General features: G+C 42.5%; 1 protein-coding gene across 1 annotated transcript in view; it reads left to right on the top strand.

Annotated features, from left to right (window-relative positions):
• Positions 1-7923, top strand: part of PCM1 (pericentriolar material 1) — a 62695-nt gene extending 54772 nt beyond the window's left edge. Inside the window, exons 33-39 of the mRNA XM_056855074.1 lie at positions 858-990; positions 2839-2996; positions 4196-4262; positions 5081-5337; positions 5894-5986; positions 6319-6442; positions 7647-7923. Of these exons, the coding sequence (XP_056711052.1) occupies positions 858-990; positions 2839-2996; positions 4196-4262; positions 5081-5337; positions 5894-5986; positions 6319-6442; positions 7647-7672 (858 nt within the window). The 3' untranslated portion in view covers positions 7673-7923. The remainder of the gene's footprint in view (positions 1-857; positions 991-2838; positions 2997-4195; positions 4263-5080; positions 5338-5893; positions 5987-6318; positions 6443-7646) is intronic.
• Positions 7924-26301: the final 18378 nt, after the last annotated feature.

Raw genomic sequence — 26301 nt, 5'->3', positions numbered from 1 at the left:
TGTCTTTTCCAGTGACTCTTGTCTTCTCATAATGTGACCAAAGTACGATAGCCTCAGCTTAGTCATTTTAGCTTCTAGGGTCAGTTCAGGCTTGATTTGATCTATAACCCACTGATCTGTTTCTTTGGCAGTCCACGGTGGACTGCCAAATGACGTGACCAACAGTAAAACATCAAGTAAATAGTTCATTGGTACTATTCAGTGGTGTATGGGTTGGGATTTTTTTCTCTCTTAAATGGCATGAAGAGACAAGATTTAATGTAAGCTATATTCTGTTTTGAGAGCCAGCATGGTATAGTGGTTAAGAACGGCAGACTCTAATCTGGAGATCTGGGTTCGATTCCCCACTCCTCCACGCGAAGCCCACTGGGTGACCTTGGGCCAGTCACAGTTCTCTCAGAACTCTCTCAGCTCATGTGGAGGTAGGCAAATGGCAAACCACCTGCGAATGGCTTGTGCATTGGAAACCCTACAGGGTCACCATAAATCAGCTGTGACTTAACAGAACTATTCACACACATCTTCTGTTTTGAGCAAGAAGGAACCTAATAAATCCAAGAATCTTGGAGACAAGACAAGAAGTTGCTAAGCAGCTTTTTCAGATGAGAAGACCAGTTTAGATGTTAGTTCATACCAATTTTTCTTCAGAGCTGCTGCACAGTTCTAGTGAAGTGTGTAATGCCTACAGGTTTAGTTAGTGAAGTTTTAGAAAATTAAACCATTTAGGGATACTTTTAAGGATTCTTAAGTGTGTACAGTGAGCAATTCATTTCATAATGGTAATTTAGAAGTATGTGGGATACTTCATTTATCTGTGTAGTAAAGTAAATGACTTGAAATATTTTGTTCATGATAAGGATAAAGATGAAACTGAAACTGTTAAGCAAGTTCATGAAGCTGAAGTATATATCAGAGAAGATCCAAAAAACAGAGGATCAGATGCTTCTGACCAGGAAGAAGAGGAAAGTGAACATTGCCCCGTATCCATAAGTAAGTAGCCTCTATTACTTTGATTGCACCTTTAGGCAATGAAGTTTGTGTCATAATGGTATATGCTTTTGCTTTTAGAATGAGATTGAAAGTTCAGTATATCATTACTTTTACAAGGTCATCCTGTTGCAGTATAGCAGTGGTATGATTCCTTTTTTCTTGCTGTGTTTGCAAGTTGAGTGAGATGACACAGCTGTTGTTTTGACTGGCCTTGGACCGTTAGCTGGAACAGTTACAGAAAAAGGCTTGATTAATTGCTTTTTAAGAGTTGTGATCGGCCCTCTTAACCTTGGTATCTCAGATGATCTCATAGGCACGTACTGATTGGCTGTTTGCATCTGTGTTGCTATCTGTTATTTAGCGTAACCAAACAGATATTTAGAAATAGTCACATGATTGTGAAAACCAAACTTAGAGAAATATAAGATTGATAATTTGCTCTGTAAATACTCCTGTGAGAAGCAAATCAGATTTTCCTGGCTAGAGGTCTCAGAAAGCAGAGATTAAGATTCCTTGGCGAGATATTGAGTACTTTGGGTCTTTTTTGAAAATGCCTAAAAGCAGAGACAAAAAGCTAAAAACCTGATTTGTTTTAAACAATTATAATATAAATAAATAATGCTAGAAACTTCAATCTTGTTAGCTTGCATTTCCACAGTTTCTGTGGAGTTAATTATCTTATGCCTTTATTTTTTTACTGTCTTTCTTAATAAAAAGAATCTCTTTGTATAATAAAAAATAAAAGATTATTGTTTAGTTGCTGGTCCCTTAAAAAAGAGAAACTAGACTCACGTCCAAAAGATTAATTTTGTATTAAGAGTTAGAGGAGTAATTCTTTCTCTCTGGCTTGATAAAATTTAGGGAACTTTGTGGCTGTCCAGTGTTTCACAAGCCAAGCTTTTGAAAGCTTGTTCAGTGCAAGCCTCTCTAATGTTGCGGAGGGTAATTCTCACGCTACAAGCAGATCGCTCCATCTTCAGTACCACATCCCTTCAGATTTAAATTTTCAAATTATGATGTCCCATTTTTAAGCACAGCAACTAAAAAGCAATGTCATCAGAGAACTATCTGGTCTCGTTTAAGGAATATTAAGATGCATATTGAGACAAGCTGAAATACAAAGAGAAAGAAAGGGACTGTGCCCACAGCTAGAATGTCCTTTGTTGCTTTTTCTGCTATAGTTCCTATCATGGAGTAAACTGAGCAGTTTTTAAAGTGACTTTCATTGAAATCTACAAAGAATGGATGATCCATTCCCTTATATGTTCTAAATGGATTCTTTGGATGGTGGCGGTGGGGGTTCATCTGTAGAACACCATCTTCCTCAGTACCTTCCAGTTATAGATCTATGTAAATAATTTTCAGAACTATAATTACCATAATACAGTCTCTAATGGGAGGTGTAGACAACATGGTAAAACCAACATAAACCCACAAAACTAGTTCCTTGTGTCCATGGAGGTTTTAAGCTTGCATTTCATGAATACTAGGCCTGCTTTTTCCCCTCCCTTAATGCTTTTTTAAAAGCCTTGCGCTCCTCCTTCCCCTTGTACACAATTCAATGAATTGTTGTTTTGACATGGAGCATAGTTTTTCATTTCATCCTAAGTCCCACCCATGATCTGTTTATGGTTTATATACCTGATTTGAAGGGGAGAGCACAAACTATAGTTTGGCAGTTAGGATGTAATGGAAAACTGTGGTTTGTACTAAAGCAAAAGTGATGCATTCCCAGAAGAAGAGGGTGTGCAAGCACAGAGTTCAAAAGTGTAGGTTATATATTTCTCTCTCACTCACACACACATGGTGCTGCAATTACATTTTAAAACTTATTGCACTTAACCTCAGGCTTGTCTAAAGCAGAAACCCAGGCCCTAACTAATTATGGAAGTGGAGAAGATGAAAACGAAGATGAAGAAATAGATGAATTTGAAGAAGGACCTGTAGATGTCCAGACTTCCCTCCAAGCAAGCAATGAAACTGTAGCTGAAAATGAACAAGAGCAGGTATTTACAGAACGGTAACACTGGGGGGTTATATTGGTAATACACTGTGACAATTCCTTAAAATAGAGTTTGCTCTTTTTAAAGAAGCTTCTGGATTGAGTTAAAGTGTTTGGTTTCCTTGTATGATAATTCTGACACCCTCAATGATGCTTTTTCAGAGAAGTATAGAGGGTTAGGAAAATTACCTTGTGATATAGTTAGAAAGGTTTGTTCATTATGTTTTGGAAACGATTAACTGCTGAACTGGCTTATAGTGTTGCTAGGTGGGGAAACCTCTCTAACCTGATTTAGCTAAACAAGCTTTTACAGTAGGTTTTCAAGCTGAAATTCAAAGTGTGGGTTTGGGGTGTTTAATGTGTTTGCAATATACCATTTAGAAACCGTAGTCCTGTAGAAGGAGGTAATTACATGGAAACATTGCAGTTTCATTAGCATGAATGGAAAACTCAAGTTCAGCATCAGGCTTCCAGAAGAGGTGGATTTTGAAATGTTAAGAACTGTTATTCTAGCTGATTGTGTAACTTAAAAAAAATTATAAGCAAAGGGGTACAGAAAGGAAAAAGGGAAAGGGCAAAGTTAGAAATGTCCAACATACAATTGCAAAAGGTACAAATGGTCAAAAACAAGTCAAGCAGACTACATTACCCTGCTATTCTACTCCACTTTACAGTCAGATAATTGCCCAGATTGCAAAACAAGAAAGAGAATATTCAGACAAGTTAAACATATAATATATTCTGATTGGGTAACTTTAATTAGCTACGGAGGCACTGGAGTTGAGGCTGGTGCCTTCCCTATATGCCTTCTGGACTAAGTTGAAGACGGCTTTGTTTGAGACAGGTTAGTCTGTAGCAGTGGCTACTAACAAAATCTGCACTTCTGTAAACTTTCATTAGGCTGATACATTTATATTAAAATGTGCAAACCACAGAAAGGAGGGGGAAGGGGGGTTGTTAAAAAGATAGGCCTATTGAAAACAACATCCAATCAGAAAAGTAATAAATCTTCTCAGAGTGGGTGAGGACTACTCTCAGCTGTTGATAAATAGGCATAATTAAATTAACGTAACATATAATCTTCGGAAATGCAGAAGGAAGCATGCTAATAAGTAGATCCAATTAGAAAGTTATAGTTGTGGTAATTAGAAAGGTATAGTTTCTTGGGCTTTTGCCATAATGGTAAACATTATTTCTTTTTAGGTTTCACAGCACAAATTGGAGGATCCAAATGGCTGCGATACTGAGTTGGCATCTGTAAATGTTGAAGGTAGAATAAATGTGCTTATTTTTTAAGAAATAGGAGACCAGGGATCCCTTAAAACTCTTCTGGCCATATACATAACTGTACTATGTGTTTCATGGTACTACTTCTACAGCAGCTAGGGTTGGGATGGGTCTCCGGTATTAAAAAGGGCAATCCTGAGCAGAGTTACTCATGGTCTTAGCTTGGAGTAACTATACATAGGACTGTGTTGTTACTAGGAAGGTCAGAAAAATTCTCATTTTCTTGATAGAACTTGAGCTCCTGCCCTTAAGATTTATATACAAGAACATATTGTGATCTGACTAGGGCCCATTCAGGTGTGTTAAATGTGGCGACTGTTGCTGGATTATGGTGTGAGAGTGATAAATGAATGCGTGTGGATACTGTTGGTGTGCCGTTAAATTAAAACCAAGACTGAGAATAATGCAGAATTTCAGCAACCAAAGCAGATAATCCAGGACCCTCTCTTGTTCTCCTGTGAAGATAAGGGAAGGGAACACCCTGGAGACGTTCATGATTTCCAAAGTACCAGACTCTATGTTGTTGCAAGCTTCTAGGGTTACCCTTAGTACTGACAACCTGTAGAATACATTCTATGGATGTTGTTCTGTGTGACATAATAGAATGCCATTTTTTTCCTGTTAAAGATTCTTGCCTGGATTGAGGAATTTGGCTTGTTTCTTTAGGAAGCAAGATCACTTTAAAAAGATGAATTAAGTGTGTCATGTCTGGCCCTTTCTATAACTCTACCAAGGGTATCCAATCCTGCCATTTTACCTTTGTATCAGTGCAGTAAAATGCTGTTTGGTGTGTTTTTTTAGGTGATCAGAATTTACCTGCTGTTGTGCCACCATATATTAATGTGTTGGAAGAGGCCCAGCGTTTACCTATTAGAGCTGCTGAAGATCTTAATCCTAGTGCAGTATTAACAGCAGAAGAACCAACCCCTTCATCAGAAGAAAACAAAAATCAAACATCAGAAACTGTACACGGAGAAACCAAATCTTCATTAGGATCTCCTGAAAGCTCTGTGGCTGGAAGTCCTGATACAGAATCTCCTGTATTGGTGAATGAATATGTATGTATAATTTGACTAACTGTACAGTGAAATGTGCTTAGGCTAGGGAAAGGTTTAAAAACTTGGTTTGATTAACATGGCCTGTTGAGATTTTAGTCCTGGGAAGCCTTTTTCACTTTGTCAGAATGCTGTCAAATGTTGTTCTTCCTATCCAGAACATGCATGTGGGATTGCGCCAATCTTTTCTACACCCTTCTGAAGTTAGATGGGGAGAATACAGCGGCTATGCGGTTGGGCTCTCAGTCTCTGCTTGATTCTCCGCTAGCAAGTTGTTTTCCCACACCATTTTAACCACATTCAAGAGAGCAGGAATCCAGCTTTGAGGAGTAATGAAATGAACCCCATGACGAGTTTCCACTAACCATCTTTCTGTCATCAGAATGTGACTTTCACCCGTCCCCCCTGCCCTGAGCACCATTTCAGAGGGATTTGAGGCTGCAGCAGAAGGCGGGACTGTGCTGATGACACCTGAGGGACCTAAAAGTTCTTAACATGGGGAAGACTGTACTTACCATTTTAAAGCTTGTGTTAATTTAGAATACTGTTCTCTCAACAGGAAACTGGTTCTGGAAATGTGAGTCAGAAATCAGATGAAGATGATTTTGTAAAAGTTGAAGATCTGCCCCTTAAACTTGCAGTGTACTCAGAGGTGTGTTGCTTAAAAATTAGTGCATTCAGAAATGTACAACGCTTTTCTGTTTGAAAATACTTTAAATAGTACTTGAAACGGCTTCGTTGAGGGGCAGCCGCCTGTGAAGGCTCTTACAGTAAAGTGAGATTTGTACGCCGTCTTTGATTACTGGTTTTAATGTTTGATTTTATAGTTGGTTTTATGGTTACTTTATATGATTGTAAGGTTTTAAATGATGTTATCCGCCTTGAACCGGCTCACTGGGGAGGGCGGACTATAAATCTGAAAATAAATAAATAAAAATAAAATTGTCGGTTGTAAGAACTATTTTTGATTGTGCTCGCTTCCAGCAAGATATAATGAAGAAAATGGTGGCAGAGGCCCAGACCAACGACATTGCTGAGGAAATACTAGCTGGTGAAGAAAGCCATGGTGAAGAACTAGCAGGAGATCCACAGATGCTGAAAGAACCGGGTGAGGAGTTTTTAATTTCTTACTCAGTCTTGCCCTCATAACTTAAAAGTACCCAATTTGTATTAAAAGCCCATTTCTGCTAGATGGTTCCTAGAAAATCTTGACAATCTGGAGTAGGACTTGGCAGTTTCACTTTATTGTGTGTATTTGTGGTGGTGGCAGCAATGACACATAGGGGGTGGGGATTTACATAGTTGTGCTAATTTGTTGCTATGGCTTTGACCTAGGGAATGAACATTCACATGTGAGTGACAGCACCCAGTCAACGCACTTCCTCTGGCAGTTTGTTCATTTATTTACGGTTGTTTAACCAGCAAATAAAAAACTTTAAAAATATCAAACAGAACCAAGATTACAGTTTTGTTACACCAACCAGAGATCTCTGCACTTTACTGGCTATATAACAACACTGCCTCTGTGTGAGAAATACTAACATCTTTGTCCTCAAGTAAAAAAAATAACAATAAAACTGTCCAAGTGTCTAAAAACTAGTCAATAAGCATAAAATTAGCTTATTTCTGACATCCTGATAAAATTCACAATACAATAAGATATGGGTAGCTGTCTCAATTTCATCAGTTACAAGGGCACAGTATGGTCTCCAAAGGTAAATGCTGGCATCTCCCACTAACCAGAGCCGATGGAAGGGCATTAAAATGAGCTCTTGAAAAGGCCCATCAAAATTTGCAAAAGGTAATGGATGTTAGATAAGGAGCAGTAGAAGAACCCCTCCCAACTCTTTAATAATGTATATGATCTTGGAAGAAGAGTTTCATTCTGCAATTCGATATCTATAAGTCATTGAGTAGCCAATTTTTTTGCTCTGCTCAGACCCATTTCTAATAAATTATGGGGCTAGACCTATCGCGAGAAGTTTGTTAATTATCCTTTTGCTCCAAGAAGGCTGAGGGTTAAATGCTAGGGTACTGCCATTGTTTTCTGCCATTGCCCGATAAAATACATGTTGCTATAAGTGGAAATCAAGCAGAGCTATCCCATCTGCAGGTGCTGCTGCCTTTATTAACTTCAATGGAAATATTTAGTCTGGTTGTGTGGTTCCTTGAGCAGAAGAGTTTTCTACCTTTTACTTAAATCTTTGCAGGAAGGACAAGAAAGAGCTTCATGTGCACACTGGAATTCACTCAAGGCTCAAGTATTCATATGCCTGTGCCCCCTTAATCTGTAGTATTCTGTTCTTTTACAGAGACTGCTGGAGCCCAAAGTGTGTGAAAATAACCTCCAGAGCTTCTCCTTGGCCTACCTTCTGTGAATGCATATAGAAAACTCCTCCTAAACGTCACATGTTCTAATCTGTATAAAAATGTAAATTAGTTTTTTCACTGCCTCTTAGAATAGGCCTGCTAACCTGCACATAAAAGCCTAAACAGCTGAAACTGACTTTTCAGTCTTGCTGCAAAGTTCTTTTTCTGTCTTGCATTTTTAATGTAATTTCAACAGTTTTAAATAAAGTTTGACTTGTATGTGTTTTGAAGGTTGCTAGACGAAACTCTGAAGTGTTTTGGATTCAGTGAAACCAAAACAGTTTGCACTGATTTATCTTGTGTTGCTTGCTCCCTTGTAAAGGATACTGCTTAATGCTTGTGAAAGGGCTATTTTTTAATTTAAAAGATGGCGTTGATGAATACAGGGTATCTGAGGTTTACACCTTGCATTAGCACACTGAGTGAGAAAACAAAATTAAATCCTACAATGTTCTTCCCCCTTGTACAACTAGCAAGATGAGAACTGCTACAGAATTTGCTACAATACTGTGCAAGTACCTGCAGAAAAACATTGCTAGTGCCTTTATTCATTCTGCAAAGTACCACCAGCTTGAACCTATATTCACTTCTACAGCTAACTAGCTCGTCTTCACTGAAGGAAAAGTTGCATAGCCCTACCCTTTTCCCCTGCTTTTACTGACAGAAGCAGAGGCTTGAATGCTGACAATACTGTTATGGTTGCCTAGCATTTCAAAATATTTCTCAAAGTTCAGAGATTAGTTTGGGGAGAAAAACACTTATGGCAGCTTGTTAGCAAAAAGCTTCATAACTAGATTTTCCAGTGTGTGTTTGTTCCTTCTCACCTTTCCCTGTTACCCAAACATGCAAAACTTTCTCCTGTTCTATAAGAAGTTAGAGGTGCTAATTTATAGTCATGCACCATGCTTAAATGTTATAACTTAGGATTTCTATCAGGGTAACAGGGAAAGGTCATTAATTTCATTAATTTAGGCCTGATCCAAATCCAGTGGTAGAAGATATGGCATCTCCAGTTAAAAAGGAGGTGATGTGAAAGATCTGAGGCCCTGGAGAGCCACTATCAGTCATGGTAGTAGATAACACCTTTATAGACCAATGGTCTGACTCAGCAGATTATGACTTCACATGCTTGTCACCGCACAGCTGCTTTTGAACTTAAATTACAGATCACAAATGCCTTAAGAAGGAAACTGAAGTTGGTTCCCTGTACCTTATTAGCAGTTCCTAGTTTCTCATTTCCCCAATCCAACCTCAAATAATTGTTCATATTTAAAACAGACCTGCCCTCCCAAAACCAGCATCAATCATACATCCCCAGGCTCTCAGAACTCTGCCCAGCTAGAGACTATAGACAGAACTGGTCCAAAGTCTGATTTGGTATCAAACACTCCAGTATTGGCTGGTTTTAAAGGAAATGGGTGTGCCACAACATCTGATCGTTTTGATGCGCAACCTGTACTCTGGACAAGAGGCCTCAGTTAGAACAGAATATGGAGAAACGGAATGGTTTCCAATTGGCAAAGGTGTCAGACAAGGATGTATTTTATCTCCCTATCTCTTCAATCTATATGCAGAACATATAATTAGGAAAGCTGGATTAGATTTAGATGAAGGTGGAGTGAAAATTGGAGGGAGGAACATTAATAATTTGAGATATGCTGATGACACTACATTATTGGCAGAAAATAGTGAAGATTTGAAACAACTATTGCTGAAAGTTAAAAGAGAAAGTGCCATAGCAGGACTACAGCTGAACATCAAGAAAACAAAAGTAATGACTACAGGAGAATTACACAACTTTAAGGTTGACAATGAGGAAATTGAAATTGTTCAAGACTTTCTATTCCTTGGCTCCACCATCAACCAAAAGGGAGACTGCAGCCAAGAAATTAGAAGAAGATTGAGACTGGGAAGGGCAGCCATGAAGGAGCTAGAAAAGATTTTGAAGTGTAAGGATGTGACTCTGGCCACCAAGACTAGATTAATTCATGCCATCATATTCCCTATTACTATGTATGGGTGTGAAAGCTGGACAGTGAAGAAAGCTGATAGGAAGAAAATAGATTCCTTTGAAATGTGGTGTTGGAGGAGAGTGTTACGGATTCCGTGGACTGCCAAAAAAAACAAATCAGTGGGTTATAGATCAAATCAAGCCTGAACTGACCCTAGAAGCTAAAATGACTAAACTGAGGCTGTCGTATTTTGGTCACGTCATGAGACGACAAGAGTCACTGGAAAAGACCGTCATGTTAGGAAAAGTAGAGGGCAGCAGGAAAAGAGGAAGACCCAACAAGAGATGGATTGACTCAATAAAGGAAGCCACAGCCTTCAATTTGCAAGATCTGAGCAAGGCTGTCAAAGATAGGACATTTTGGAGGACTTTCATTCATAGGGTCGCCATAAGTCGGAAGCGACTTGACGGCACTTAACACACACACTCCAGTATTGCAGGCCCAGGAATCTCTAAGGTTTGCATTTCCAAGAACTACTGAAGTAGTACCTGGGGCAGTTGCATCCTTGTTGCATCCCAAAATGAGCTTTGGACCACCACAACTCATACAGCTCTAGACAATGGAGATTCTACTTGGTTAAGGTGATGACCATAACCCAAGGACATTTAAAAATACAAGATAGAGCACCGAGAAACACTGGCATCTATATAGTAACATGGTTTACATAACCCACTAATATCACTTGAATATTACATTGATGGAAGGGGGCAGGAACAAAGCTGGCACCTCAGTGCAAGGGCCACATTCCTTATACTGGACTCATTTTGCCATATAGCACCTCCCAATTAGCAAGTCTTCACCACAAAAATGTATGGGTTTCCTGGGTGCGCCCTGTTTTGGAGCACTTTGGTCAAAAAACAGGCTCTGGACATTTTGAAGCTCATATGACCACGGGACTTACCAACACTACTATAAGCCAGCTCTGAAGTGGCTCCCCATACTGCACTTCACATCATCCAAACAGGCTGCTCTTTTGTGGTTTTAACTTTTGCTTTCTTTGTAAACTTGGATTCCTGGACATTGATAACCAAATTCTGCATGTACATATTGCCAGTGGAAGAATTCCTGGTGGCCCATTTTTCAGTGCGGCCAAGCAGTTCTGTTTTGGAACACAGCTTCTCATCCAAGCTAAAAGAAAAGGCACATATTATTATGTTTGCTAACCTCCAGGCACTAGCTGGAGATATCCTGCTATTACAACTGATCTCCAGCCAATAGAGGTCATTTCACCTGGAGAAAATGGCTGCTTTGGCAATTGGACTCTATGGCATTGAAGTCCCTCCCCAACCCCGCCGTCCTCAGGCTCCGCACTGAAAACCTTCCACCAGTGGCAAAGGGACCTGGCAACTCTAATCATTCTTATTTGCATGGCTTTATTCCCTTGTAAATGAACGTTTTAAAGGGCATGAGTCTGATCCAGGAAAAAAGGCAGGCAAAATGCCACAAAAACAAATGGAAAATGTCTACAAGCTATTCACAGACCCATTAACTTCCTTTGCCTCAAGACCCTCGTGCATTCTACCCTCCCTGGAGTGTATGTGTGGCTTGGCCTCCTCATCTAGGGCTGTTGGATTCATCTCCTTTGCAAGCAATGTTGAGGAAGTGCTGCTTATTCCAATCCTAGCTTGTTGAGAAGAAAAATTTGGGTTGTGCAGGGAATAGTGTCAACCTGCTTTGCAGGGATGTTGTAAGGCTAAACTGGATAAAAGATGCAAAGATTTTCAACATAAAAACTGCTACAAGCATCATCACATTTTGGGAAAAGAGACCTGAAAGCCCCTTTTGTGAATGTTGTCTGGGTCGCTACATTATAAAACTGGGTTCTATCTATACTCCAACGGCAATCTCAAAACAGTGGTCTTTCCGTAGTCGGCTGGCTATGAAGCTAGTATAAGGAGTGTATATATAGTGAGCTAGTGAGATCATTGAGCAGAAAATCTAAGTATGTTGATTCTGTTGTAATGGTGATCCTGAGATTTGTTACTACATCTCCCAACTGCATCTCACTCAAGAAATAATTGCTTTTTTTCCTGAGGGGAGGACAGAGGGAGGAAAGGGGGGGGGAGGAGAAGAAAAGAGAGAAGAGGTATTTTTTTTAAGTTTATCTCTTTCTTTTAAAAAATGGAGGAAAAGGGAAAGAAACTCAAAATCCAGCAAAGAAAGAAAGAAAAAAAGAAAAGAGAAAGCCTTTGAGAGCTGAAAGGGCACTAGTGGGGCTTGTAGAAGTTAGAGTAAAGGTTTTGGATGCCTGCTACCACTTTGAAGCTCAAGGTAGAGATTGCGTTTAATATTTGACTGTGTTAGGAGAGCCCTTCAAAGATCCAGAGAACTCAACCTGCAAGCCTCAAAGGCTTAGTTAAAGACTCACAACCAGTTATTATTGCCCATCCCTTCTTGAACAAAATGTTCCCGTTTACCTACCTCATTCAAGTTCTTGTTCAAACTACTTTTTCAGTGCAGTTGTTACACCTGGCCATGGCTGAGCCATAAATTGCTAGCCTTTCAGCTCCTGCCTCTAATCTCATCTGCAGAGGGATGCTGCTAATCTGCATTGATGTTACATGATTTGGCATCGCTTCATGCATTTTGCAGTGGGGAATTAGCCTCGAGAGTAGGCGGGGCCGTGGGAAGGGAGGGCAGGAACTCACAAATAGATCTACAGTTCTATTCAGCCTGGTATGTGTTTTTAATCATTAATTGCAAGACAATCAAGGTAGGGAGGGGGCTGTGACAGACAGGAGGCTGCCCTGCCCCAGGAGGGAAAAACAGCCATTTAGCTGTTTCACCACTGTCTGTGGGAGTCCTCCAGCTAGGGTTGCCAATTTCCAGGTACTAGCTGGAGATCTCCTGCCATTACAAGTGATCTCCAGCCGATAGAGATCAGTTCACCTGGAGAAAATGGCCACTTTGGCGATTGGACTCTATGGCATTGAAGTCCCTCCCCAAACCCCACCCTCCTCAGGCTCTGCCCCCAAAGCCTCCCGCCAGTGGTGAAGAGGGACCTGGCAACCCTATGCCTGACACTTAAGGGCCACACATCAGGTGATGGCAAAGAGAAAAATCAGCGAAAGCCTGCTTGTACCTAAAAAGCATTGAAGAGAATTCAAACCACACTCTGAAGCCATGACTCACTCAAATTTATGTGCCTCAGCCAGGTTTCTCCTTTGATGATCTGGAGACCTGTGCTGCTGATCTGTTCTTTAAAGGTAAAAGGTAAAGGTCCCCTGTGCAAGCACCAGGTCATTCCTGACCCATGGGGTGACGTCACATCCCGACGTTTTCTAGGCAGACTTTGTTTGCGGGGTGGTTTGCCAGTGCCTTCCCCAGTCATCTTCCCTTTACCCCCAGCAAGCTGGGTCCTCATTTGACCGGCCTCGGAAGGATGGAAGGCTGAGTCAACCTTGAGCTGGCTACCTGAAACCGACTTCCGTCGGGATTGAACTCAGGTCGTGAGCAGAGCTTTTGACTGCAGTACTGCAGCTTAACGCTCTGCGCCACGGGGTTCTTTAAAACTAGCCCATAAATAAATAAAGCTTTGTTATTTTGCATACAGTTGCTGTCTCAGTGATCTCCATATTCTTCTTGCTCACCACAGTACTTACCTCACCGAAGCAAACCCGAAATCTTTACACTTGCTACCCTGATATATTGTACCTGAGGGGAAGGTTTACAGTTCTAAACCAACCTGGCTCCCCAAAACCATACGAGGCTCAGCACCACCACCCCTCAGTTGCTAGAAAGGGCCTGTCCCGGGGTCATCTTCTGAGCTAAGTGGAGTTAGTAGAACACCTTTTTTTTTTTTTTGCGGCTGCACGATCTTGCATCTTTTCCAGGCTTTGGTTCCAAGTTTCAAGTTTTGGTCAGAGCCATCAGCTAGTCCTCACACTCCAGGGCTTTTTCTATGCATACCTGCACATGGTAACTGCTAAGCATATAAATTGGGAGGCAGTCATCCAGCACTAACAGCTCAATGACGTTTTACCTTTAGCACACAGCTAACTCCAATTTTATTTTAAAAAAATAGAGTGGCGAATAGCTAGGACGGCCAGGTCTCCCATAGCTGGGCTCGTTGTTCCATGCTCTTACTGCGGTTCAGTGGAGCAGTAGAAGCAAAAACAAAGAAAAAGCTGTTTTTCAACCACACACTAGGAATTTCCAAAATCTCTGTGGTTCTAACCAGAAGTGACATCATAGCATTGTGCATTGCGACATCACCCTGTTAGCCAAATTGCTCAGTTATGAACGGTTAAATGGGGAATAGCAAATCAATAACTGACAAAAGGCACAACTAAACGGGATCTAACGTGTGTATACCAGAGCCCGTTCTGTGACCCCCAGAATAAGGCGGAGGTGATGGGTTTTGTTTTAAAAGGTTTTACTCAATTATATGTATGCATGCACAAACAAAACAAACTTTCACAACATTCAAACAGAGCCTAGAGAACAAAGGTGTTACAAGCAGAACGTCTGCCAATTTGGCAGGGACCATTGAAGATGGGACGATAGTCACCTGATCCTGAAGACAACGTCCTGGGTTCCGTGCGGCAGAGACTAGTGAAAAGGGGGCAGGGGGTTCCCGTGACTTGACCAGCAAGGCGGGAGGGTTGCGTGGTCAGGCATAGTTTACCCAAACCAGCAGAGTAACAGTAGGCTAGAGATAGGGGGTATGAAAAGGAGACGAAGAGTGTGTGCTGGCATCCCCAGTTATACTCTTTCTGGGGTGGGGGTTGATTAGATTACCCCTCGTGGTTCCCTGAGTGAACAAAGACCTTGATGGTCAGCTGAGAGGTGGGGCAGAGGGCAATTTGGGCAGGCTACACCTAAACCATTGACTAACCACATTCCAGGAGAGTCGGGAGACTTTGGTAGATAGGATTATCCAGTCCAAGACAAAGATTCATAATGCCACATCCGGGTGACTCATTCCTTCGATGCCGGAGGTGCGATCTTTGGCCGCTGTTATCTCAGAGGTTTTCGATGAGCGGTCAATTATACAGATGGAGGGTTGGGCGGGCTGCATGCGTGTCCAGTCGTTTCCTGCGAAATGGCTGCAGCTGGAGACTCGATCTGGGCACAGAGAAAATGGATTCCCTCGGGTTCTCCATGAGGGGCTTCTCTGCCCATGGTTCCTTCTTGTCAATTTTTCTCGATAGTGCAGGAGCCTCTGTCCATAACATTTGGGCTTGACACCCATCTGGGACGGCTGTGACAAGTGTCCATTTGGTTACCATGTAACACAGTCCGGGAGATGGCAACCATTTGGCTACAACCCTTACCTGCCCCCAAAGGCCCCCAGGGGTTGCTATCAGATGGCTGGCAACCCTGAAAATAGTCCATCCCTTCAAAGCCACATGATTGTGACTTACAAATATTCACCAATTCCATATGGTACAATTCCTAGTGGTATGTAGAAATCCTACCGTAACTACTCCTATTCAATGTAACCACCAATTCCTATCCTGTGGCATCACTAGATACCACCCTATTACAGGGCTCAACAAATCCCAGGCACCAGGTTGCCATGGCGCCTAGGAATTTCATTGTGGGGTAGGGCATTTTCAGCAATGATTTTATTGTAGTTTCTCTTGGCAATCCTCGGTTTCTACAAAACTTATTTCACATCAGTATATCTTTTGTTGTATGAAGTCTTGTCATGGCTTATTTATACCTTTGTACCTTTCCACGGTGGTGGATTAATTCGTTTCTTAACCAGTTGTTTTCTGTACTGGCTCCAATAGTCAACTAAAGGGAACTTTCTAAGAAAATACTGAAATTACAAGAAATTGGAGACAGGTTAGGTTAGTGTTAGATGTAAGCTTTTTGTTGTAGTGATGATAACCAGTGTTACTCGTGTATTTATTTATGCTTGCATCTACGCTTATTTCACGAGAAAGTGTGAAGAGGCTAGGATTGGACTTTGTGTTAGCAATAATTAGAAAAACGTGGTAATTAAAATACAAAATACACTAAAGGCTCCTGAATTTTGAGGATGGCTTCTCAAGCTGAAGAAAATTTGTCAAGGCATGCCCTATTTCATCATTAGGACTAACCCCATGTGTCTCAGGTTTTGGGATGCTGGAGACCTCAGCCATGTTAGGCCATTTGGCACTTGGAATATGCCCAAGGTTAATTACAGAAGACGTTGTGGTTTTCACAGTCTACTCTGAAGTTTTAGCAGAGGGGAATGATTTCATTTGTTTTCCACCAAAACTCTTCAGTGTAAAATCAAACGGTTCTGCTCTGTCCATTTATATTATCAACACCCCTCATAAACACACACACATATTCTCACTGTCTTGGATCAAATATTTATGGAATGAGGCTGATGGGTTATGTGAATACCTTCTTGAACTTATATGGGTACGAAGTCTTACCTTATCAACAATTCTGGGATTTCTGTTGACTGGGGTTCAAGGAGGTTATACTGCAAAACAATGTCTTCTGTTTCACAAAGCAATGCAAAGATAGGCTCAATCTGTTCATTGAAGTTGGCTAGCAGAGTCTTGGCATCCCGTTGGGGTAGAGCTGAGGCATCTTCCTCAGCTTCAGCATTGCAGTAAGTGCAGCGAAATGTCTCTGAAGCATGAACAAGTAGTGATGAGCCAGAAGTCTTGGGGTACATTAAAGACTAACAAGATTTTATTCCAGCCTAAGCTTTGGCGGATGTAGTTCCAGTTATCGTTAAATGGACATCAGAGAAACACAGACAAAAATATGCAAATTAGGGTTGCTGAGTGTCAAGTATGAGAACCTGTTGGTGTCTTTAGAAGTTCTGGTGGTGCCAATTATGTCACTGTAACACCTCCCACCACACTCCTACATCAGTTCTTTCTGCTGTTGCCACCCAACTGCAGCAAGCAGGACTTCAAGTTTTTCTTCACAGAGGCATGCAGGTGAAGGATGAGTGACCGATTGGAAGAGGAATGCAGTGGGTAGCACAACAGCTGTATCCTTGCTTGCTGCTCCACAGCTGCTTAATCTGAAAGTGAATCTCAACCCGACACCAGGAAATCCAAGTCCTCCACCTGCTCCTATGTAAATCCTTATTTATTTTAAAGGACTATGGGTTAGATCCCACGGGTTGGATCCAACAGAAGGGACTGATCTTCCCTGCCTTTCACTTCCTCCAGCAGCCACCAGTGGGTGCCCAAAAGGCTCAGGGGGGAGCCACATGGATTGCAGCCATACTACGTGGATGGCAGCAGAGAAGAAAAGAAAACGAGTGAAATTGCCCCTGTTGTCTCTATGGAGCCCCTTGCACATGAAGAAGGCCTCCTTGCGCATGAGGAAAGGATGCATGGGAGCCAGCCCATTATGCAAAGCAATACTCAGTGCTGGAGCCTAAATAAATAAAATTGTGTTAACAAAAGAACACCCCATTTACCTGACAGGAAGGCTAGGTGACATCAAGAAAAAGAAGGGGCTATCAAAAAAACAACCTGCAAGTTATGTAAAGCCATAAGAAAACCTTTTGTGTATAATCTTTTTTTTTTTTAAATGGGGATCATCTTACCTTCAGGGTCATCTTCCTTTGGAAAAATATAGTATTTCCCTGTAGGAACCAGATGTTCTTTTGGTTTGGTAGTTGGTTTAAGTTTTATAATACCTCGAAACTAAGATTGCCAGGTCCCTCTTTGCCACTGGCGGGAGGTTTTTGGGGCGGAGCCTGAGGAGGGCGGGGTTTGGGGAGGGACCTCCTCCTGCTATTACAACTGATTTCCAGCCCATAGAGATCAGTTCAGCTGGAGAAAACAGCTGCTTTGGCAAATTGGACCCTATGGCATTGAAGTCCCTCCCCTCCCCAAACCCGCCCCCAAACCTCCCGCCAGCTGTGAAGAGAGACCTGGCAACCCTACACATAGGTTATTAAGGTAAACCTAATGCCAGCTCTTCAAAGAAGGTCTGACAAAAAAGCAACAACACATGGAGGCTGCCAAAGAAGCATGCGGACCAAATCCTCATTTTTGTTCTGCCTGTTTATACAACAGTTCCACCTTACAGGAGGTCCGATTAGGAAAGGGACCCTTCTGGTTTGGTCTTCTCCAATAATTACTGGTTTCCAAGATGCAAGCACCGCGAAGAAAGGACAGCACCACGGGCAAGTTTCACAGGACTCTTTAAAACTGCTGAAATGAACTTAATGCCAGATCTTTTTGGTAACAATTAACTCAATAAGCAACCCCGACATACCTGAGGGCCCAAGTGACAAACCTTTTGTGGTTTTCTAACATTGCCTAGTCAGATACTGAAAATATAATTACCTCTCTTTGCATTCGTGGGCCAAACTGTGCTGCAACTGAAATTTCACTTATTGTTGGTAAAGTTTCAAACATGAAGTTGCAAAGAAAAGGAATATTTCCTTAGCGAAGCTCCTAATCAAAATCCTCTGTTATACCTCTTTGCTTCTTGGTTAACATTCAAATTACAAGCAGCTGAGAGGCACCCTCCAGGTGAGTTGTTCCCTCCTGTTAGGAAACCAGCCTGTATCTCACACCCATATAATACCTACAGGAGATGAAGACTCGATTGCTAAATGAACACACCCAGCTGAAAGTAAGGGAAATGCAGTGTAGGCTGGTAGACCTCTGAGAACTCTTTTCAGGAGGTTTTTGCAACAAGACGAAAGCTATCAGAAGAGATGGCTCAACAACACAGAATTAAACTCATCATTAGATGAGGCTGTTCGACCTGATCTATATTGTATGCTTGCCCAGGGCCAGTCAAGAGACGAAAAAACACAATTCCCCCCCATCTCAGAATGGCTGCCAGTTAATTTCCTCCTTCTACTCCAAGGATAGGGTTGCAACCTCCAGGTACTAGCTGGAGATCTCCTGCTGTTAAAACTGATCTCCAGCCGATAGAGGTCAGTTCACCGGGAGAAAATGGCAATTGGATTCTATGGCATTGAAGTCCCTCCCCCAAACCCCGCCCTCCTCAGGATCTGTCCCAAAAACCTCCCGCTGATGGCGAAGAGGGACCTGGCAACCCTATCCAAGGATGGTCTCTGTATTCCAGGGGACCATTTTCTTTTTCCACCAGACAATGGTCTGGTGACAAGAAGTGTACTTTGTGGCTCAAATTGGTCTTTTCTGAGTGACCCATAGTAGCTGGTATCACCTAAGAGTACATACATTGTACTTATACAGCACATGAATTAAGAGTATTATATCAATATTAATATGTATATTTGTGTATTACATGCATGATACTTAAAATCCAAGAATGTATAAAAAGTGTATAATATCTCTTACTTACAACTTTGAAAACACCTTTTTTAATGCACAGTTTCACACATAAGGAAAAAATGTGTTGTATCTCTATTAATTACTTTAGGTCCAGATCTGCTGTGTGCTATCAGTTGGTCCTACCTGTAGACCTGCTGTGGTTCCTCTTTGGTATCTGAGACACCATGAACCTGAAGATCTAGAAGTAATGGTGAATGGCTTAACCTGGAACAAACTGAAACAGCTTCTATGTGGAAAGTCAGCATTCTTGCAAAAGTTACACAGATGATGAAGAAGAGTTGATTTTTATATGCCGACTTTCTCTACCACTTAAGGAAGAATCAAATCGGCTTACAATCACCTTCTCTTCCCCTCCCCACAACAGACACCTTGTGAGGTAAACGGTGCTGAGAGCGTGTGACTAGCCCAAAGTCACCCAACTAGCTTCATGTGTAGGAGTGGGGAAACGAATCCAGTTCACCAGATTCGCGTTCACCACTCCTGTGGAAGAGTGGGGAATCAAACCGGTTCTCCAAATCAGAGTCCTCCGCTCCAAAGCACCACTCTTAATCATTACACCACGCTGGCTCTGCTGAAGACCTGGAAAGTAGTAAACCTAACAAAACTTTACATACATTAAAAATGGCATGATCAGAATAACTTAGTCAAGTTCATTCTCTTTTTAAAAAAATATTTTTATTTGATTTTATAGAGTACAAAAAAGAAGGGGGTAAAAATAAAAGAAAAATAAACACATCATTGTCTGTGCCATTAATAAGTTTTTTCATATATATATATATATATATATATATATATATATATATATATATATATATATATATATATATATATATATATATATATGCAAACTTTCATTAATAAATGATAGGTCATGTAGTTCCTTTTTTATTCTATGTCTCATCGTTTGTCATCCTACTTTACTTTAAAGTTATTTAACAGTCATCGCATACTAAGAAATTATCATAAATTTAAACTCCATCTTTTACTCAGTATCTCCTACCCAGTCTTTCAGCCAATTTGGGTCTACATCCTCTTATCTATTCATAATCATAATTTGTCATGTATATCCATCAAAAAAAAGTTGCCATCTCTTTTTATAGTTCTCAATCGACTTTCGTTGAAGCAAGTTAGTTAATCTTGACATAGTTGCAAACTCATGCATTTTTGTAATCCACTCTGCTATCTCAGGAGTCTTTTTAGCCTTCCAGTACGTTGCAAATAAAATTCTCACCGCCGTTGTCGCATTTTGAAAAAGTTCCTTGTTTGTGGATTGTATCTGGGTTGGAATTATCCCAAGTAGCAAATATTTAGCATTCAATTCAAAATTAGTGTGCAACATATCCTGAATTTCAAGTTCATTCTCAATGTTCAACTCTATTTGTAAAGACTTGTGCTAATACTAGAAGTTCTGAGTTGTATGATTTTGACTATGGCATTATATAGACATTTTCTTGGTTTTGAGTAGGGTTGCCAACCTCCAGGTAGTAGCTGGAGATCTCCTGCTATTACAACTGATCTCCAGCTGACAGAGATCAGTTCACCTGGAAAAAATGGCTGCTTTTGCAATTGGACTCTATGACATTGAAGTCCCTCCCCTCCCCAAACCCCGCCCTCCTCAGGCTCTGCCTCAAAAACCTCCCGCCGGTGGTGAAGAGAGACCTGGCAACCCTAGTTTCGAGGTATTATAAAACTTAAAACCAAATACCAAACCAAAAGAACATCTGGTTGTGTCAGACTTTAAAGGGGAGAGGCACCTTCCTTTTAGCTAGTGTCAGTTCCTTTTAGCTAGAAAATTCCTCTCCACAGATGGCCTGCACATGCACAGACTCAATGTGTGCCTGCACAGAAGATACTCGATGCCCAACAGTTACAGGTAAGTGCAACCCTGTTTTCATGATGGCTTATGCTTCAGAAGATGTCTTTCCTTCTGTAGTTTCAAGATCAAACCAGGTAGGGATCAGACCCCTGACCCGGCTGGCCCAGGCTGGCCCGATCTTGTCAGATCTTGGAAGCTAAGCAGGGTCAGCCCTGGTTACTATTTCAGGGTTGCTATGCAGCGGAAGGCAATGGCAAAACCACCTCTGGTAGTCTCTTGCTTTGCTTAACCCTATGAGGCCACCATAAATCAGATGCAACTTGACACACACAGGGATCAAATAGATAATTGGCAGGGCAGAGTCACCTGTGGCGACCGTTTGCTGAGTTTTGGATATAAAGAATTCACGCTTGTTCAGTTGCTGTAGCCTTCTGCTAAAGCAGTGGTTCTCAACCTTTTCCGCTCTGTTCCCCCCCCCCCTTCATCATTGTTCAAGATATAATTCCCCCCTTCCCAAGATAGTCTAACAAAAAAAACCCCTACAATTTTATAGATTATACATAATCTTACAGGACATCACACTTTGCTAAATAGTGGTCCCAATTCCCTCCATGGAACCCTAAAATCCCCCCCCTGGGGGGGAATTCCCCCCTTGTTGAGAACCCCTGTGCTAAAGAATCCTGCAAACTGTAGCTTGGTGTGGGTACAGAAATCTCTCTGTGAGAGATCCACAGGCCCTTCATAAAACTGCAGCTCCCAGGGTCATCTAGGCAAAAGGACTAACTTCAACTAGTTTAAACACCTAGACATGTGTGAATAGTTGGGTGGAAGCAATACAGATTATCACGCAGGAGGGAAAACTGTATCTGCTGTAATCAAATGAACACATGAAGCTGCCTTATACTGAATCAGACCCTCGGTCCATCAAAGTCAGAATTGTCTACTCAGACCGGCAGCGGCTCTCCAGGGTCTCAGGCTGAGGTCTTTCCCATCACCTACCTGCCTAGTCCCTTTAACTGGAGATGCTGGGGATTGAACCTAGGACTTTCTGCATGCCAAGCATCTGAGATGCTCTACCACTAAGCCACAGCCCCTCCCTAATCGGTGGACTCAAACATATGCACACGGAAGGAAATCTGTTACATTTGACTTTTGCCATACATACTTTACAGAACAGGGTAAATGAAATTGTCTACTCTATAAAAAGATTTGCTAATTGAATTGCCCCATAATTTAATCAGGTGAAGCTGTTATCCTAATGTTATCTAGTAATGAGTAAAGATGCAAGCCTCTGCCTATGAGTAAGGATCATTGAACCATGTGTTTACCACTTCTGCATCAGACTAGACTGAACACTCTGGTTCGGGGTCCCCAACCTTTTTGAGCCGGCAGGCACCTCTGCAGTTCTGACGCTGCTTGGTGGGCACAACTACAAACGGCTGCCACAGGAGGCGGAGCCAACCCCCAAACGGCTGCCACATCTTGCTTTCAGTCACATTAGAACATGAACAAGAAAGGCCATGCTGGATTCGTCACATGGGGAAGATCCTCGTGCTATGGTGGCAGCTGCTGCCAAACCAACATTTTTAAAAATCTTTGCAGCCAATCAAATCTCCAGTGGCCACTCAAAAGCCTCAGTGGGCAAAAACCACACCTGACTCCACCCACTTTGTAAAAACACTCCGTGGGCACCACATTGGGGTCCCCTGCTCTAGTTCAACTGGATTTGCTTGTTACTCTACATGCTTACTATGTTGATCGAAGCCGCCCTTTTACCAAACAGCTCCTTCGTTCTTAAAACCAGCTTCTTGTTTAGACTTGTAGGATTTCAGTAAGTCAAATTAGCATAATTTCATCCGTGTGGAAAAACTAGACCCTAGCACAAACTGATTAAGCCTTATGCGCCAGGGCTTTAGCTGCGTTACTTGCAACGCGATCGAGTCTACTGCCGTAGCAACCAAGGCTAAGTTGACCCTGCTACGGCAACGATGGACTGGTGCCAGGAGCTTTATGTGGAGAGGTTCTAGTTTCTAGTTCTCGCGAATGCAGAGAAAATGAAGAGTGTTGGGTGCAGCTGGGGTGCGCACCTGCTAATTGTCGCAGCAGAGCACATGAGCTGGGCAAAATTAAAAACAGCAGCCTAACCAGCGAGTAATGTTTCTTCCCTCTGGCCGCAACATCAAAGGAAGCACTTTCTTTCATATGAGAGGGAGTCGGCAGGTTGAAGAGATCAGAGTCTGGCTGCTTTTCTAATTATGGGTATAATATACAGTCAAGCTCTAGATTCCAGATTTTGTGGCTACACAAATACTACAGTTTATAGTAGTGTTAGATTAGTAAAGAGGAACTACAGAGAAATGGTATCCTAGTCTCTCTGGGTCCATCCTGCTTACGGGGAATGTTTCACATTTGGATTCATTATACCATATGATGTTGGAATGCCCCCTATATAATTCCTATTGCAATCAATGGATTATCTCTAACTTAAATTACCTGCCACCGTAACAAAAGATAACACGTCTCCTTTTTGCTGGTGGATAGAGACCCAAGAAGAGGAAGACCCAACAGGAGATGGACTGACTCAATAAAGGAAGCCACAGCCTTCAATTTGCAAGATCTGAGCAAGGCTGTCAAAAATAGGACGTTTTGGAGGACTTTGATTCATAGGGTTGCCATGAGTCGGAAGCGACTTGACGGCACTTAATACACACACAGAGACCCAAGAACAACATTGGCGGTAGCCAAGTATCTCTCCACCATATTTTCCTTAAAAGTTATAAAGGCTCCCTTTTTACTGCTCAAGACCTTTTGGTCAAGGGAGCTTGAAAGGAAAGGATTCTTCAACTTGACCACTCGAGAACAATTCTTACATGTAATTGAGGGGTGAGTGTGTACACAGGAACTTTATTAAAAAATCTGGGCACATATCAGAAATAACTAGGGCAGTCTACGGTTGATTCCAGTTCACTAGGGCAGGGGTCTCAAAACTGCGGCTCTAGAGCCACATGCGGCTCTTTGGCCCATTGAGTGCGGCTCTCCGAACTTAGTTCAGAGCCCCTGCTCTTGCGCCCACTCACGCCGGCACCCAGGCTGCGGAGCCGGCGAGCCTGAGAGAGAGCGAGAGCGGGCGCGCTGTCTCCCCCCCCCCCCCGTGGAGAATGGCCGGGTCCCCCTTTCCCTTGCCCTCAAGGGTTGGGAGGCTAGCCGCGCGATTGCTGGGTGGGCGGCTCGGAGGTTCCTGGGCCCCCCCACCTATCAGCTGTTGGGCAGGGCGGGCTTCCTTTGGTAGACCTGGCCTCCGGCTGAGTCCCATTGGGAGGCCATGTCTACCCACTGGCTTTCTTGGCGGTAGACCTGGACTCCGAGGAGCGGGGGAAAGTCCCCCTTCAGAGGCCAGGTCTACCAATTGGCTTCTATGGGCCTCCGGAGACAAGGTCTACTGTCAAGAAAGCCAATGGGTAGACCTGGCCTCCCAATGGGACTCAGCCAGAGGCCGGGTCCACCAATAGGCTTTTATGGCGGTAGATCACGCCTCCAGACGAGGACTCCAGACGGGGAGGGGGAAATGGCAGGGACTTACAATTTAATTTTTATCAATAAATAAGATCACTATTAAGTATGATGCCCTGACCTGGATGGCCCAGGCTAGCCTGATCTCGTCAGATCTCAGAAGCTAAGCAGGGTCAGCCCTGGTTAGTATTTGGATGGGAGACCACCAAGGCATACCAGGGTTGCTGTGCAGAGGAAGGCACTGGCAAACCACCTCTGTTAGTCTGTTGCCATGAAAACCCCAAAAAGGGGTCACCATAAGTCGGCTGCGACTTGACGGCACTTTACACACACACACACACACACATTAAGTATGATATCAAGTTTTATTTAGTGTACCTATAGTTTAATTAAGATTTAAAACTTTAATTAAAGTTTATTAAGTTAATAAACAGTGTACCTACCTATATAGTTTAAATAATTTGGCTCTCAAAAGAAATCTCAATCGTTGTACTGTTGATATTTGGCTCTTTTGACTAATGAGTTTGCCGACCCCTGCACTAGGGAATGTGAAACGTTTCTTTCACATGATATGGAAAAGCCCAGGCAGTAGGAAGTACAGGAGGAGGAGGAGTTAGTTTTTATATGCCTACTTTCTCTACCACTTAAGGAAGAATCAACCTGGCTTACAATCACCTTCCCTTCCCCTCCCCACGACACCCTGTGGCTGAGAGAGCTCTAACAGAGCTGTGACTTGCCCAAGGTCACCCAGCTGGCTTCATGTGGAGGAATGAGGACTCAAACCCAGTTCTCCAGGTATGCTGTATTTCCTGTATTGTCTTGCTTATCAAATCTGAAACCGCCCTTCCCTTAAGGTATTTGCAATTTGCTGTATCCCATGAGCAGATAGGTGACAAGACATCATCAAGCTAGAACTGAGGTGGGTGAGAAGGATATGCATAGACATGCAACAATCCAGGCTTCCCTTCCCTTATTTCACTTTCTCCCAGAACCTCATCGCCATACCCGGACAAGAACAGACCGAAAGACTTTTTTTCCTGATGTATTTTCTCTTTAATTGTAAAATGAAAATCAAGAACACACGTTAAAAGGTCTATTCGTAAAAATGTTAAGTAGCAGCGCTGAAACGTAACAGCCTCAACGAGTTACCGGGGGGTGGGGACAAGAACAACGTACCGTTCGGCAATCGAGGAGCGGCACCCAACAGTTTTGGCAAGCGTACAAGAGTCCAGTGTAGGAGACAGAGCTGCTCTCACATACAGCACAGGCAGCTGGTCTAAGCCTTGGTACCGAGCAGATTACAGAGTGTGGCGGCAGAACCTGAGGGCCTGATGGGGCTACTGCCAGGTCCACAGGCTGCATGGGGCAGCTGTGCTTCAAGCAACTTGAGATTATTTGCTTAGGGAGAGGGTCTGTGGCTCAGTGGTAGAGCATCTGCTTGGCATGCAGAAGGTCCCTGGTTCAATCCCCGGCATCTCCAGTTAAAGGGACTAGGCAAGTAGGGGATGTGAAAGACCTCTGCCTGAGACCCTGGAGAGCCGCTGCCAGTCTGAGTAGACAATACTGACTTCGATGAACCAGATGTCTGATTCAGTAGAAGGTGGCTTCATGTGTTTGTTTGTTCATGTGTTTGCTTGCATAAGAGTGGAACAAACACAACTGTGACCAGGCCCAGGTGGACAGGAAAATGGTGGCAGCACCTTTCCTTCTTTGAACTGTTAGAATCACAGTCAGACTTATCTTTTAAAGGTCACCTGCTTTGAAAGATCTTTTAAAGGAGACCTGTGCTGTTTGTGACTCAGCAAACATTGGATAACTATCCCCCCCCCACAAAAGAAAAACAATCACGACAAACAGCCAGAACAACCCTGCGGTGCTTATTGAGAAGAATTCTGTGCTGCTTTTCTCGCCGGCTGCACCAACCACTGCATAATGATCTCTCCTACTTTTCAAAGGGCCAGAAGACATACAGACAGCCTCGCAGCATTTCTTCAGGTCAGTGTAGGAGGAGAAG

Source organism: Euleptes europaea, chromosome 9, assembly GCF_029931775.1.
Source record: "Euleptes europaea isolate rEulEur1 chromosome 9, rEulEur1.hap1, whole genome shotgun sequence".
NCBI lineage: Eukaryota > Metazoa > Chordata > Lepidosauria > Squamata > Sphaerodactylidae > Euleptes > Euleptes europaea.
The sequence above is the reverse complement of the archived record's forward strand: the minus strand, read 5'-3'. Positions and strand labels throughout refer to the sequence as shown.